The sequence below is a fragment of the Ochotona curzoniae genome, unplaced genomic scaffold (genome assembly GCF_017591425.1).
Source record: "Ochotona curzoniae isolate NIBS_2020 unplaced genomic scaffold, NIBS_Ocur_1.0 contig_3622, whole genome shotgun sequence".
NCBI classification, from domain to species: domain Eukaryota; kingdom Metazoa; phylum Chordata; class Mammalia; order Lagomorpha; family Ochotonidae; genus Ochotona; species Ochotona curzoniae.
Window position 1 is genome coordinate 20,943,757 of NW_024465926.1, and position 16,787 is coordinate 20,960,543.

Here is a 16,787-nt window from a genome sequence, read left to right on the forward strand (position 1 = left end):
CTGATTCCAGTTTTCTGTAGCGATGTTCTTGATAGTTTTTGAGCAATGATTCAAGTGGTTGATTCCCTGTCATTCACATGGGAGACCTGGATTGAATTTATGATTCTTAGCCTTGGCATTGGTGAGCCCTGACTGGTTTGGGGAGTGAACCAGCAGGTGAGAGTTGTTTATCTTGCTGCCTTTCAATTTTTAAAAAGAGAAAGGAGAATGAGAGCTTTAAGAATGATGTGTCCTTGTGCACAGCTTCCTGTGATTGGTTGTTGTTTGTTTTTGTTGTGAAGGGGGTGGGTTCCTTTAAGGCTGGCTTCATGGGCATGGAACTTGTGCCCTTATATGGGGCTCCCTGTTTGGTTTAATGCTCTCCTGTTACCATCTTAAAATTCTTAGTCCATTTTTAAACAGAAGACCTCCATTTCCATTTGGCACCAGACCTTCCCTGGCTCCTCCCCCCCCTCCCCCAGTTATGTATTTTTTCATCAGGCCAGGAGAGAATGACTGAGTGTGATCTGGCAATCTTTTTTTTTCTTTTGAAAAAAATAATTATTTATTTTTATTGGAAATGCAGATTCACAGAAACAAATGAGAGACAAAGAGACTCCCCAAATGGCTTCAATGACTGGAGCTGAACAGATCTGAAGCCAGGAGCCAGGAGCTTCTTCCAGGTCTTCCACATGGGTTCAGGGTCCCAAGGCTTTGGGTCATCCTCTGCTGCTTCCCCAGGCCATAGCAGGGAGCTGGATGGGAAGTAAAGCAGCCAGGGCACAAATCAATGCCCATATGGGATGCTAGGTTAGCCTGTTGAGCCATCGTGCCAGACCCAATCTGGCAGACTTGTTACTACCTAGAAGTTGTCTAATGGGACAAGCTCAGACAAAATTAGCAGAGGCTTTGGAGGAGGCAGGCAGACAGCAGATAATGGCTTTACTGGGAAATTAAGTAGTGTGCTGGTAGCATGCTTTCCTCAGCCTGGAGTGACAAGCCTTAGAGGCCTAAAGGTGGCATATCCACTCCCACTCAGTTGCAAGAGAGTAAGTCAGATGTTTTCTTTTCTAAGGAAAAGACCACCCAGTGTCCATGTGTTTGAGCTGTGCCTCTTGAGATAACAGTTAGAAAAAATCTTAGATGTTAGCCAACAAATGTGCCAGAAATACAAAGATAAGCATGGTAAAATCCGGCTTACAGCAACCTACAAATATCATGGTGGTGATAACAAGACAATCATAAAGTCTCAAGTATTTGGGAGAGCAGAGTGAGTCAGAGAAACCCTGACAGAAGGAGTGGAATTGGAGCTGAACTTTGAAGGCTGGGAGAGATTTGAGTTAAAATAATCCCAGCCCAAAGGAGTTCTGGGGACTTTGTCTACAGCTGTGTACACGGAACAGGTGGAGTTCAGAGTTTAAACTGTTTTTAAACCCACAGCTTCTGCCACTCGCCAGTTGTGTGGTCTTAGGCAAATTTCTACCCCTCTCTGTAGTGAATTTCCCTCACTTATAAAATAACCATCATACTCTGTTTCATAGAGTTGTCTAAAGGTGTAAGGCTGGAAGGGTGGTGCGTTGTTAAAGCTTTTTGGACAAACCCAGATATTTAGTGAGTGGCTCATCAGTGTTAGCCATTGATAGCTAGAGAACTGCAATTATTCTCTTCCAGTGATTCCCTCAGCCTGACTCTATGACCAAGTCACTCAAGGTACCCTCAACACCTCTGGAGAGGGCCAAGGACACTGAGCAGCAGGTAGTTTGTCTGTGGCTGGGCGCAGTTCCGATAAGGCGTCCTCCTCCCCATGTGGTTTAGTTTGGAGTTTCTGAAAAATACGCCTTACCTTATAGCAAGGACTCATCCCACAGAGAAGAAAAACCTACATGGGTACAAGAATGTAATCCAACAGCACCAGACCCTGGGAATGGTTCACATGTCTGTACACAAGAAACTGGCAGAACAATTCCTCCTGTTCCCATAGATCGGAATAATGAAAAGGAAACAACTGTGGGTACACATGACAACAGGATTGCTCTCAAAGCCATGGGCAGTGAAAAAACAAGACAAGGCTAGTGTGCAGGTATCATCTGCTTCTGTTCATAGGAGACTCCAGGGTCAGAAAAATGAGTGCTTTTCTGACCCTGCTCATCCAGTGACAGGAAAAAGGTGAGTGGTGGCCTGGGGACCAGGTGGCCTGGGAGGGGGCATGGCAGCCAAAGCCAGCTCACACTGGCTCATAGACATGGATTGTGAGTCCTTTCCCAGTTTTGCTTTTATTGACATCACATTGGTAGCTTGCAATTGGCTTTGGGGAGGAGGAGGAGGAGGATTTATTCCTGCGAGACCAACAGGCACTGTAAGTCAAAGCTGTTCTGTCCCCAGGGAGCCAGTGTTGAGTTTTATAAGCTCACCATTGGGCCTGAAGGAAATTCCTGGGGTGTTGTAATGTTCTGTCTTAACAGAGGTGGGAGTGACACAGGCAGAGGTGTTTGTCAAGACTGAAGATTTATGCATTTTTTGTGCATTTGCATTATGCCTCAATTTAAAAAGGGAGAACTGGCATTGTGGCATAGCAGGGAAAGCTGCTGTTCCATCCTCATTAAGTCCCTTGTACTGCCTGCCCGCACTCAGCTGCAGGCAGCTTTCTTCCCTTACCAGAAGCAGTTCTAAAGCAAATCTTACATCATGTCCAGTGATTGGGAAGTGTTTCAGCTTAATCATCAAAGGTGGTTCTCACAATCGTGCTGCTTGTCTATTAAAGTGCTTGCCACATGCATTTCTAAAAAAATTATTTTCATCTGCTTGAAAGCCTCTCTCTCTCTCTCTCTCTCTCTCTCTCTCAGGCATACAGACACACACACATCTTCCATTCATACACTGATTCACTCAACATCCCCAAATTCCTTGCATATTCACTCACATCCCGAAATCCCTACAGCAGCCCCAGGATTGGGCCAGGTCAAAGCCAGGACCAAAACTTCATTTGGATTTCCCATGTGGGTCACAGGAACTTGAGCCATCCTCTGCTACCTTCCAGGCTGTATTATCAGGAAGCTGTATCAGAAATAGAGTAGTCAGGACTAGAATCGGTGTTTCAATATGGGATGTCGGCATCTTAAGAAGCTGAACCCACTGCACCCCAACACCTGCCCCTACATGCATTTTTTTTAAATAGAAAATTTAAAGTGTGTGTGTTGCAGTGGGAGATAGCAAACATGTGTGATGCATATTTAAACTCAGTCCTGATTTAGTTTACATAAGGACTCAGTGTTCTTGGACAAGTCAAACACAGGATTATCACATGGCCTAGCAATTCCATGCCTGGGTATAGATCAAAAGAACAGAAAACAGGAGTTTAAGCAAAAGCTGTGTGTTCACAACAGCGTTATTCACAATAGTCCTGAAAGTGGAAGTGGCTCAAGTGTCTGACCACCAAAGAGTGGGTAAATAGCATGTGCTGTGTCCCCATCATGCAACATATTCAACCACGCAGGGAAAAGAAATACTGATACACACAACAGCATAGATGATCATTAAGACCACTGGGCTACAGTCTATATGAAATTGTACCACAAAATTCAAAAATTCAAAATAGAAATATAACAACGACAACAACAACAAAAATGACCACTGGGCTAGGTGCAAGAAGCCAGACACAAAAGGCTACTTTTTCTACCTATTTGAAACTTCCAAAATAGGCAAATCCACACAGATGGAAAACAGATTAGGAATGGTCTGGGATTGCTTCATTTACTCAAGATTTCCTGTGGGGGGTGATGAAAATGTCTGGGACTAGTGGTGGTGGTGGTTGCCCAACAATGGAGCATGCACGAATTCCACTGAATCACATGCATTAGAACAGAACTGTGGGTTCATGTGATGCCTTCCATCCCAATAAGAGCAAATGCAAAGCAACTGGGGCTTCTTGGTGCTGTCTGATGCTGTTCCCCAGCCTTTCCTCTGAGGGAGACACCCCAATATCATAGCTGTCTTCGTACCATAGAATTCTTGCCATTTTCTCTGCAAGGCATACGTATCATGGAGGTAGGGTTGCAGCACTGGTAGCAGCTCCTGACTTGGAAATGTTTTGCTCCCATCCAGGGTGTCCCTGTGTGCCATTCCAGGTTTGTAGCTATCCCCAGTTAGCTAGTTCTGGTTACCCAGAGCAAACAATAGGTAGACAGGTGTGCCCATCCCACCAGCTCAGCATCTAGAGCAAGGGCCAAGACACACATGACCACGATGGCAACATCTTGGTTAGATGGACCACACTCAGCAGCCTCCTCCAGGAATGCAGTTTGGCCTGCTCAGCCCTCCCATTCAACCCTGTCCTTCCTCCTGTCTTTTCTAGCCTATGCAAACATCTCCAATCCTTTCTCCAGGTCTCTTATCTCTGGCCTGCTCAGCTCAGACCTGCTCAACTCAGCCCGCCCTGTCCTGCCCTGGGCCCACAACCATCTTATGTGTAGGAATTCATCCTGATGGCTGGCTATTTATGAGCAGACTCCAGTCCCTGCTACTCTGAAGCCGCTGGCAAACCATCCTCACCTGCCTTCTGGGAGGGAGCCTACGGTACCTCCCCACAGGCGGCAGATCCCTGTTGCCCTCACCCCCAACCCCTTCGGCCTCCAGGTTGTGCATTCTGACCTGCAGATGTGTCTGGCTCCCAGCCTCTCTTTCTGCCTTGCCCAGCCAGCTCCTCTTGCGGCTCACACTCATGCTCATGTGTTCAGCTCTGCTTACCTGCCTCTTATCTCTGCTCTGTTTCCACTGCCCACTGGATGACCTCGTCGTGACTCATCTATTCATTCACTTGACAAATACTGATTGAGTGCCTATGAGACACTCTTCATAAAGTTCATATTACAAAAAAATTTTTAAACATCTATGTGAATTTAAAACCTTTTTCTTCAACCAAATAAATGCATTTTTAAAGATGTATTTATTTTTACTGGAAAGGCAGATATATATAGAGGAGGAGAGGCAGAGAGGAAGATCTTCCATCTGCTGATTCACTACTCCCCAAGCAGCTACAATGGCCAGAGCTGAGCTGATCTGAAGTCAGGAGCCGAGAAGCTTCTTCTAGGTCTCCTACACAGGTGCAGGGTCCCAAGGCTTTGGGCCATCCTCGACTGCTTTCTCAGGCTACAATCAGGGAGCTGGATGGGTGGAAGGGCCATCGGGACACGAACCAGTGCCCATATGGGATCCCAGGTGCATGTAAGGCAAGGACTTTAGCTGTTAGGCTACCGTTGCTGGGCCCAATAAATGCATTTTTAAATTCCATTTTCCATGAACTTTTTGAAGTTCACTACTTTAAGCTAAGCCTTGTGGTGCTGGGTTACAGGCTGCAAAGATGGAGTGGATGTGTGGTCACTCAGCCTTTGGAACAGCTGAGATGTCACAGCACTCCTGCACCTGGTCATCCATAGCCACCCACCTGAGTACCCTGCAGTCACCTCGGGCCCTCCCTTGAGGTTCTTGGAACTCTCTGCTGTCCAGAAACTGGAAGATTCATCCCAGTCACTGCCGTCCTGAAGCTTGTGGCCAAAAGGTGGCCTCCATAGAGTCGTCTGCCTCCTCCATAACAGTCAGCTGTAAAATGCGCACATGCTCTGGTCACACTCACCCTTGCTCTTCTCCATGTCCTTTCTGACCATGCCCATGCACAGTCTTCTCCTCATGTCACCAGCTGGGCAAGTCTTCTCAACACTTGAGCTCATTTCCGGTGCCCCATCCAGCTTGAATGCATCTCACATACTTTAAAAAAAAAAAAAAAAGAGAAAGCAAGAGAACAAGAGCGAGATCCTATCTGCTGCTTCCCTCCACAGCAGTCCACAATGGTCAAGGCTGGCCCAGGCTGAAGCCAGAGAATCCAGGAACTCCATGTAGGTCTCTCTCAATGGTGGCAGGAACCTAAGTACTTGTGCCATCACCCGTTGCCTCCTGGGGTGTGCATTAACAGGACGCCGGATTGGAAGCAGAGCAGGGACTCAAACCCAGACGCTGATGTGGGATGTGGGTGTACCAGGCTATGCCATGTGTTCATCCCACACTTCCACATGCTTTTGCTACCCTCTCTCTGTCCCTCATGCCTGTCTTTCCATTTTTCTTGCTTAGGTTTTCCCATCTCTGGAGAACATGTCACCTGTGTCCTTTACCTTTGCTCCCTGACCTGGTGCTCAGGAGTCTCGTTGATATGGCCTGGGAATGAAAATTTCATCCCAGACTCTTGTCTTGCACCCAGACAGGCATTCTTACATATAAGGTATAAAAAGTGATTGCAAATGTTATTTAAAAGATGAGAAAGTAAACACATATCTACACATGTGCATGGTTTGTCCCACATCTGTGGGCCATGGGCAGTGGGCCAGGAGATTACCCTCTAGGAGGAGGGTTGGAGAAGAGAGACCAGGCACCTGTGCAGCCCCTCCAGCAGTGGTCTGCTGAGAATGGGGGAGTCCCTCCATATTGTTGTCCTGTTTTATGAAGTAAGGGCCAGTGCCTCTCCAAGCATGAAGCCACTTGGGAATGATATGACATTACCACAAATTTAACGTAAAACTCCATAACCATATTTTTATGAGCCTCCCAACCCCTTAGGTCCCAGATGAGGAAGATGCATCCCCATAAAGGGGGAGTTTACATTAGCAAATAGGAGGCTTGTGACTTCCATCTCAGCAGTCCTACACTACCAACCTGACATCCCACATCACCACTGGCGTGGGTCACAAGAGCATGTGTCCTGAGATGGCTGTGACCTTGGGCTACCAGACCTCGCCTGTGCCTCTCCTTCTGCTTGGCAAAAACTGGCCTGCATGTTGGTGGTTAAGCACCACTGCCTCTTCCTGGATTCACTTTCCCATCTCTTATTTGTTTCTGTGCATCTTGAGTCTCTTCTTTCTAACCTGTCCGTACACTGAGGTCTTTGCACCTCACCTCTACCTACTAGCAGAGATAGTTCTTGCCCAGTGACTATCCATATGTTCCCCCTAACTTCCCAGCACTGGGGGATTCATTTGGCTACTGGGCTTCGAGGAAATGTGACACTCTGGGCTGGCTTGCCCCTGTTCTCACCCCTACTCCAAGAAACTGGAAATTACTGCCTGAGGAGGTAAGCTCACAACATGGGACAATTTTGACCACTGAGACTGGATGTGATGAAGAGAAGACCCAAGACAACCACAGGCTTATTTGCAAAAGGAAAACCTATCCTTGTCCTGTAAGCCACTAACATGCCATCTGGATTTTCCTCCACTTGAAAGGTGAGACAGTACATGTGTGAGAGAGATTCTATCTCACACTCCTTCACATATCTGCAATAGTTGCAATATCCAGGGCTGGGCCAGGCAGAAGCCAGAAGCCAGGAATTCCATCTGGGTCTCCCACAGGAGTAGCACAGACTCAAGTACTTGGACCAGGGGGCACCGGCACCTACTGTACAGCAATGATCTTTAAATACACACACACACACACACACACACACACACACACACACACACACACACACACACACACAGGTTTATTTGTTTATTTGAAAGGCAGAACTATAGAAAGGGAGTGAGAGAAGGAGATCTTCTAGCTACTGGCTCACTCCCCAAATGGCTACAATGGGCAGAGAAAGGCCAGGCAGAAGCCAGAAACCAGGAACTTCTTTTGGGTCTCTCACATGAGTGGTAGGAATCCAAGCATTGGGCCCAGTTCTGTGCTTTCCCAGGCACATTAGCAGGGAGCTAGATGGAAAGTGAGTGGAGCAGTAGGGGTGAGAACCAGTGTCCATATGGGATGCTGGCACTATAGATAGTGGCTTAATGTATTGTGCCACCATGCCTGCCCCTCCAGTGCTCTTTGGTAAGGCTGTTTTTCAAACTGTCTCTTCTTCCTCTTGTCCCTTGATATAGCCCCCCTTACATTCCCTGAACTTCCTCTCATGATTCCATCTGAGCTGTGGCCTGGAGAGGCCTGGAGAGGCCTGACCACAAGTGTGATTCCAGAATCTCTTTGAGGTTGCTGCTCTCCAAAAGCTTCAGGCTCCCAACAGAAGAGCAGGCTCCAGTAGCACCTCACCCTGGAAGGGCTGGCAGGCAGGAAGAGAAACATTAGCCAGACTGTGGGAGATGGGTTTACGCAGTGCAGAGTGCAAAGCCCCTGTCGATAGGAATGTAGTGAACTCTGACAGCATAGGCAGCCACTTTGCAATTAACCCAGAATTTTACAGTTCAACCAATGGATCAAATCCCAGCAACTTTACAGGTGGTCCCAGCCTTCTCTCCAAAGGGAAGTTCCCCCAGGGTTGGGGGTTAAGGGGCCTACTGAATCTCATAACACTGGGTAATAAGAATCTGAGAGGAATTTTACTTACTTCACACCCATGAAACCCTTTGTTCAGGAGAAGAAAGGAGGGGAGGAGGAGAAACAGCAGGAAGACCTGTATCCCATCCCTTTAGAAATTCCATTCTCAATGCAGATGTGTGTTCAGCCCCAGCTGTGTTGCTCTCAGCTCCCAGCAAGCAGCTCTTGGGTCTTTGCCGAGCTGCCTGCCTGGCTGGCCAGGCATGTTCACTCCCTTGAACTTGGTGAGCGTGCTTGCCCCAGGCTGAATGATGCACTGGAGATTCATCCACAGAGGTGTCCATACATCCTGACGATGCCATCCATCATCCCACCTTGCTACCTTGTTTGCCACTGCCCTCTGTCTTGTGTTCCAGTTCTTTTTTACAAGTGCTTCTGAGCAGCTGTCTCTACAAACAGCACCAAACCCAGACCATCTTTTTCCTTCCAGACTAAGCCTGTGACCCTGTCTGTTGTGTCACTCAATGTGTCTATCCTCCTTATCACCCAGCCTCAACTCCTGGGTCCCCCTAATTCCTTTCATCCACATTTCCAGGCAATTTCTAGTTCTGGAAGACTGCTTCTTCCTGCTCTCTTGGCAGCCCTTCATCTGCCCCTCTCAGGGCCCTGAGCTTTGTTTGCTTGTCTTGGCAGCCCTGCCCAGCCCCTTCCCTGGGACCTCAGCCTTTGCTCTTCTGGTCTTTCCCATCTCTTGTCCAATGAGGCGCTCTGAAGGCTGGGTCTACGCCTGTGCTCGCAGTGGCTCTCCAGTGCTTGTGAACTAGTTGGGAGCAGATCAGGCCGACGGAACGCCAAGTTCACCCAGAGAGGTCCTCCCTCTGGCCCTTGCAGTCACCACCCCCAGAACAGCTTCTCGCAAACCCAGCTCTCACTTCCCATCTGGCTGTTGGCTCTTGCCAGTGCTTCCAACCTATCCAGTCACTGTTTTCCCCCTAGAAGCTCTTCAAATCCCCTATTTGTGCTGCCTCTTTCACAACCTGAGGATGTTTTCTTAGAATGAAAGCGCTTGTGTCCTTTCTGGCCTGGTCTTTCTTGTCTGCTCTCTGGTCTCCCAGCCAGATGTCTCTTCTGCAGATATTTTTAGAAATAGAATATGTTCTGGTTCTTTCAGGAAGTGGGGACTGTGTTGTCCCTTTACTGCACATGGGGGATTACCAGTGAAGCTGGTGGCCGGGCTTTCCACAGTCCCATTTCTGTGATTGCTCAATACTAGCAGCCTGTGTGTGTATGTGTGTGGCATTCTGAGCCACAGAGAGTCACAATTGAAACCTGACTATTTTGCATGTGCCTGGGGACCTTCCAGCCAGGTGTTTCTTCTGGAACATTCTATCTGGTCTCATTCCTGTAAAACCCACCACCCACTCACTACACGTGAAAGGCCAGATGTGGGTATCTGGAAGAGAATTTAGTTCAACCATGTGCTGATGAAGAACACAACTTCCATGCATGGAGTTCAGCAAGTCTCCTGGCAAGACACAGCTGGTGTGGTACTTCTTTCTTTCTTTTTTATTTTTACTGGAAAGTTAGATATACAGCAAGGAAGAGAGACAGAGAGGAAAATCTCCCATCCACTGATTCACTCCCCAAGTGGCCACAACGGCCAGAGATCTGAAGCCAGGAGCCTGGACCCTCTTCTGGGTCTCCCATGCTGGTACAGGGTCCTAAGGCCACAAACAGGGAGCTGGACGGGAAGCAGGGCTGCTGGGATTAGAACCAGCGCCCATACGGGATCCCAGTGCATTCAGGGTGAGGACTATCGCACTGGGCCCTCATGCTGCTTATTTCAAAGGGCAGGAATTGAAGGAGGTATGTCTGGAGGCTGAAAAGACGAGGCTGACACAGGCAGCAGGTTTCCCAGGGACTCAGCTACTTAAACCATCACTTGCTGCATCCCAGGTACATGAGCAGGAAGCTGGAATCTGGAGAGGAGTGAGGAATGCAACCTAGGTGCTCTGATATGGGCTGCTGACAACCTAAGTGATGTCTTAACTACCAAGCCAAGCACCTGCCACAGGTTGATGCCCAGAGAGGTCCCGGCTATATCTGAGGTTTCACAGCCCTTGTGTGGGAGACACAAAAATTTAAATTCAAGTCTCCTGGTGACCATACTGAGGCTCTTTTGCCTCAAACTCTCCAAGGCAGAGGGAAGGGAACCTGTTTTCTGATCAGAACCATTTGAATATGTATAGTATCATTCATGGACCACACAAAATTATCCACTTAAGAATCAGATTGCGATAGATGTACTGACTTTCAAGTCCCATCAGCATCTCTGAGGCGGGAGCAGACCAAATGATTTTGTAGACTTACACAGCCCGCAGGCTGGACATTCCACACCTCTGGTCCAATCAGAAGTGCCGGGAGAGGTTTCTAGAAGCTGAGCAAATCTGGCTAGCTGCAAGTCTGCAGACACACATAGGAGAACCCAGAGAGAATCTGTGGCTGTCAGTACCCAGCAGCACCTCCAAGAGAGTTCAAGCCAGGGCTGGCCAAACAATAGTTCACTTTTAAAACATTCCACAGATTTGAAAAACAGTGTGATCCAAAGCAGACTGTGTAGATGGGAGATGGGGGGAGGGACATATTTTTTATTTATTTCATTGGTTTTGGCCTCACTGTTAAAGTTTTTTCTTTTTAAAAAAAACAATAATACTTTTTATCACAGAAAAAATTTTACTGTTCCCCCAAAGCAAAAAATATAGACATATTTTTTTTAATCACCCAAAGCCAAAATGCTCTCTCATACTTGGACCCTCTGCCCTCCAAGGCCTGGAGAGGGAGCACTCATTGGCCAGGAAATTGTTCTCCCTGAGATTCTAGAAGGCTAAATGTGGCCTTATCTGGAGCTGGGGTTGCTTCCCGGGTCAATGGCTGAATGGCTCAGGGCCAGGCCCAGCTCCCAAGTCCCTGATGGGCTAGGCCAAACTTCATTCTCTCTCAGCCCTCCCCAAGGAGGAGATTTCACCTTCAGGACTGTAGGCCTTTGAAGCGACCTTGGAGGAATCTAACAAAACCTTTCAGCCGCCCCAGTGGCATTGGAAGATGGTCTGTTCATGTTATCACCAAACAGCTCTGCCCTAGCCTGCTTGGTCTGTCTTGGGGGCAAATGTCCTTTCAGTCCGCTTTCCCACTGGCATCTGGTGCCTCTTCACATGCATTCTACCCCACACACCAGATGCTTCATAGGTCAAGGCCTACAGCCCAGAGCACAGCCACAGTGACCTGAACTCCCTTTCCTGGAGCCGGGTCCAAGGCCTGCTTCTCTCCCACCTCCAATTTCATCTCACAGGCACGCTTTGCCACCTCCGTGCCTGCCCACTAGCTCTCTAGCCCGTCATGGGTGGCTTCTCCTTGCCCAATATTTCACCCCGCCTGGAGCTGCTCTACTTTCTGATCCTCTGCCAATGTCACCATCCTCATGCTTCCTGGTTCCTGACATCTTGTTTTTCATTCTTAACCGTGACCTGAAGTTTTCAGCTCCTCCCACCAGGCAACTTTTGCTCTTCCTTGGTCACTCTTTCACGACACCATGCTGTCCAGCCCTTGTGCACCTGCTCCTCTATTCCCTTCCCTTCCCAGCCAGATGTGTAGCAACCCCCAGCAGGGACTCCCCCAGTAGTGATCCCAAGCTGGACAAATGCAGGACAGAGAGGAAAGTCTAGACTGCATTTTCCCAGCCATTCGTGGGGCCACAAATTAGCTCAGTGGATTACAATGAGCATTAAAAAGGGAAAAAGAAATAGAACCGGAAACTCTCATACCAGGGTGTATCAACCATGGCCAGAACAAGTGTTGTTTGTGACACTTTGATTTTCCATCATCTCTGTCCATGGACCTTCCAAGTGTCAAGATGAAGTGTGCTTCTTATGGTGGGTTGCAGCCAAGAAGGTGTGAGTGGTGAGGTATGAGGGGTGGCTACAGGGGCCTGCAGGAATTTGTGAGGGCCCAGCTGGCGGCCCTGCACCCTGGAACTCCTGTGGGTGGGACTCCCGCCTCCCTGCTATGGAGGGATGAGGGTGACTCAAACACACATGCCAGGGCAGATCTGTAGCAACTGCCAAGACTCACACTTAGCACTCATACTCACTTCGTACACAAATCAAACATGGAAATCTTCACCAGTAGTCATGGAGACCAAGAGAAAACTTTTTAAAGGAACATGATCTTTCAGGGAATTTTCCAGGCAACTTCACCTGCAATTTTTCCAGCCTAGACCTGACCCATGGCAGCTGGGTTCGTCTGGAGCCGGGCAATCCCACCATCATTTTGGTTGGACCATCCGATGCTGCCACTGAAAGTGTGACTGAATACAAGCCTTGTTGTCCCTGTGGACTGGAGCTGGTCAATCCCCAACTCATCCCACCAGCCACAGCTGTGGGCCATGTTGGGGGTTACTGGCAGTAGAAGGTGAGCACGTTTTCCTGGTTCCCTCGGATCAGGATGACGGGGGGTCGGAGGTCCTGGGACAGGGTCTCCAGCCAGGCCATGTACAGCGAGCTCGGGCACTTTCCCTTCCTGCCTATGGGCAGGGTGCTGCAAGAGGTGGGAGAAGAGGATGTGTTATCATGAAATCACCATGGCCTGGTTTCTGAACAGCAGGTCTCTGTGTTGCTCCCTTTGCTCATTCACCATAAGAATGCCCTTCCTTGGGGCTGGCGCTGAGGCATAGCTGGTAGGTTACCACCTTCGGCACTAGCATCTCACCTGGGTACTGGTTTGGGCCCCGGTTGCTCCACTTCCTACCAAACTCCCTGCTGATGTGCTTGGGAAGGTAGTGGGAGATGGCCTGGGTGTCTGGATCCCTGTAACCATCCACATGAGAGTTCTGGAAGGAGCTCCTGGCCCCTGGGTTCAAACTCACCCAGCTCCTGCCATTTTGCCCATTTGGAGGGTGGGCCAGTAGATAGAAGATTCTCCCTCTCTTTCTCTGTAACTCTGCCTTTCAAACAAATAAATAAATCTTAAAAAAAAATGCCCTTTCTGCTTTTCTTCAAAGCATAGCTCAAGAAGCACTTTCAGCCAGGAGGCATTTTGAACCAAGTCTTGCTCCTGTAGGCTGCATCATCTAGTCCCCACTAGCAGACAGCCCGCCTTGTACCACGCATGGCCTTGCTCACTCACATCCTGACAGCTGCAATGGTCTTCTTTCCACTCTTACAAACAGGGCTGAATTTGCCCCTGCCCCGTGTCCGAGCCTTTGTGCTCGATGTTATCTCTTCCAGGAAGTCAGTGCCCCCAACTCTTCACCTGATCGACTGTGTAAGTACACTTTCCACTCCCTGCTGGCTCACCCCAATGCAGGCCACCTGTGTCTCTTCACAAAGCATCTGCCAGCTTTATGAGCCACTGGCTTTACCATCTGCAGAGCCCTGAACCCTCTGCCATTGTCTCAGACATCTTTCACTGTGCCTGCTATCCACCTCCCCCTACTGGCAGGTGCACTTGCTCATGGACAGCCCCAGTCTGTCCTACTGCTCTCCCTTGCCCAATGCCCTGTGCCTGCAGCAAGGGCTGATACAGTGGGGTGCGGCGTAATTGAAGGAAGTGATCCCACCTCCCCCACCAGCATATCAGGCCAGACCCCAACAGCAAGGAGTGATCACATGACCCAGCTGATTGTGCCTGGACTGCCTCCAACTCTCTGTGTAAGGCACGGGAGCAGGCCTCCACTGTGGCCTTGGAGGGCCCCTGACATTAGTTGTGTAATGTTAAGCAAAGAAACAGCTGCCCAGGGAATGCTGACTGCCTGATGACTTTGGGAAGGGACTCTTCTGCCATTTTGAGAATTGCAAAAATGCCCTGGGGGTGGCTGCAGCTGCCAGCCCTTGGCCTCTTGTCAGCAGTGTCTCTCAGACCCAGCTGGCACTATGCGGAGGACTGACATCTGACACAGAACTGCATTTGCCAGCTGATTGGCTTTGCCAAAGGATGGCCACAGCTGTTATTTCTTTAGAACCTCCGAACAACCCTGGTGAGTGTGTGTGGAGGGGGTGGGGTGAATGGGAACAGACAGGGCCAGCAGCCCCACCCTCCTGGGATGGACCAGGGAAAAGGTTATGTGGGAGCTGGGGTCAAGGCTTTAACAAAGTCCCTGGCAGCTCCCATGCTCCTCAGAGGCTGATGAGCTTTAATGTAGACCCCCCCCCCCCCCTGCCCAGGGCACAGCCCAGGCATGGCATCTGGTGAGCCCCGGTGGAAAGGGACTCCAGCCACACCCACCGGCTTTTCCCAACCTAGCTGCCTCTTCAGCCTGCAACCTCCCAGGTCCTCTGGGAAGGGTCATGGGTATCCCTACCCTGCTGTGCCCCTTAACAACCCACCCTGGCATCCCTGGGCTGCCTGCTACCTTCCTGTACTAGTAAGGTCCTGAGGAGGACTGAGGTAGCGGGAACCAAGGCCTGTCGGGAAGCCACTGCCCTCACACAGATGCACCCAGAGAAAGGGCACTGAGACCAAACTCTCCCGATGGAATGGTTTTGCCTGAGGCTAAAGCTGCCATCCAGGAAGTTCATGGGAAGTTCACATTATCTCTTTTATCCTATTTTGCCATGAACTTAAAAAATGTTTTCTTTTAAAATTTTCATTTTATTTGAAAGGCAGAGAGAAACTGCTCATTCATCCCAATACCAGTGAAAGTCAGGGCTGGATCAGACTAAAGCCAGGTCCTCCCAACACTGAAGCCATCAGCTGCTGCCTCCTAAGGCGAGCACTACCAAGAAGCTGGAGTTGGAGACAGAGTAGGTACTCACATTTAGGCCCCTGTCTGGGATGCTGGCATCCCAAGCATTTTCACCACAGGACCAAGCTCCTGCTCCTCTGTGAGCCATGTGAATTTCAGGGATGGGCACCAGAAACTTCAAAAGGCCACTTGGGGAGCAGGTGCCTGCATGGTCAGGGGTGGGCGACGTGCATCACCTGTGTGGTGCCCTTACACGCTTCAGCACCATGTTCCCTCCACCCACAGAGCCTGGCCACCCAGCCAAGGACAGCCTGCTCACAGGCTGTGCACGCCCGAAGGCACTCATCTGTAGAAATAAAGCCACTCCAGAACAAAGACCCTTTTTGCTCAGAATCACATCTCTTATGTACCGAGAAAGGCAGTACTGGGGGGAGAACTGAGATGGGGTCTGCGTTAGGAGCACAGGCTCCAGCTTCAGAAGCCCATCCCCACCTGCCATCTCCAAGATCCTGAGCAAACTGTGGAACTCCACGGTGGCTGCTCTCCCATCTCTAACGTAGGTGAAGTATAGTTCTGAAGTATAGCCTTGGGTACCACAGATGCTGAGGCTATGAAGTGCAGCGTTGATGATTATCACTTGGCTTGGAGGTGGAACTCCAATTTTGAAAAGGTGGAGGGGGGCAGGTGGTATTGCGGCACAATAGGTTAAGTCATTGCCTGCAATGCCTTTCTATAGGATTGCCAGTTTGAGTCCCAGCTTCTCTGCTTCTGATCGACCACCTTGCTAACGCACCTGGGAGGGCCACACAGAATGGCCCAGGTACTTGGGGCCCTGCCACCCACATGGGAGACCTAGATGAAATTCCAGACTGATAGCTTCAACCTGAACCAGCCCTGGATGTTATGGCCATTTGGGGAGTAAATCAGCAAATTGATGACCTCTCTCTTTCTCTCTGCTTTCCAAACAAATTTGAAAAAGAAATAGAAGAGGAGAAATAGAATAGAAGAGGTTTGCTGCTTCAAACCTGCTCTCGAAAATTGCCTGCAAAGGCTGGGTGCTGCCCTCTTACTGCTTCATGGAGGCTGGGAGATGCTTTCCTTCCTCCAGCTCTCTTGGGAATGCACGCTCCCAGGCACCACCCTAGCCCTGAGCTCTGGAAGGAACTGAGTTTACATTCTCCTTAGTCCTTCTCCCCTGAGCAGTTCGGATGGGGTTAACCTCCAGATGAACACTCAGGAACCGTAGCCAAGCCTCCAGGCTACAGCTGAACAGTGCCCAGAGGTGACTGTTTTGTGCTCCCTGGGGAGCTGGCCCAATAGCTGGGCCCCATAACTGGGCCCCCACTTCAAGCACCAACTGTGGCTGCTGAGGTTGGGCAGTGCATGCACGCAGGCCCTGTCTGCCCCCACACATTCTTTTGTTAGTAAATGCTAATCCCACACGGGGTGGTGGGCAGAGGTTTGGGTCTCTCTATGGGGATAGGGCAAGGGACAGGTGTGAACAGATGGCCCCCTCCTGCAATCACATTCCTTGTTTCAAGGCCTGAGGAATTACAGCAGAGGAGAGTCTTGGAAATAGTTTCGCTTAACAACCTTGTTAGGGTTAGGATAACCCAGGCCTGAGAGGCACGAGCTGACTCACTGTGGATTAAATGCCAGAGACAGATGGCAACTGCTGCTGCTACTCTCCCTGGGCGGAGGTAGCCCTGTCAAGGCTGTGGGCCGGCACATCCAGGCACACTGGGTGCCACCCACACAGGAGCCACACCCGAGGAAA

At 49.7% G+C, this 16,787-nt stretch overlaps 1 protein-coding gene across 3 annotated transcripts in view; it reads right to left on the minus strand.

The window, feature by feature from the left end:
• Positions 1 to 12,722: 12,722 nt before the first annotated feature.
• Positions 12,723 to 16,787, minus strand: part of SLC12A3 (solute carrier family 12 member 3) — a 28,810-nt gene continuing 24,745 nt past the window's right edge. For all 3 annotated transcript variants that reach the window (XM_040982114.1, XM_040982116.1, XM_040982115.1), the window contains one exon: positions 12,723 to 12,864. In XM_040982114.1, coding sequence (XP_040838048.1) covers positions 12,723 to 12,864 — 142 coding nt within the window. The remainder of the gene's footprint in view (positions 12,865 to 16,787) is intronic.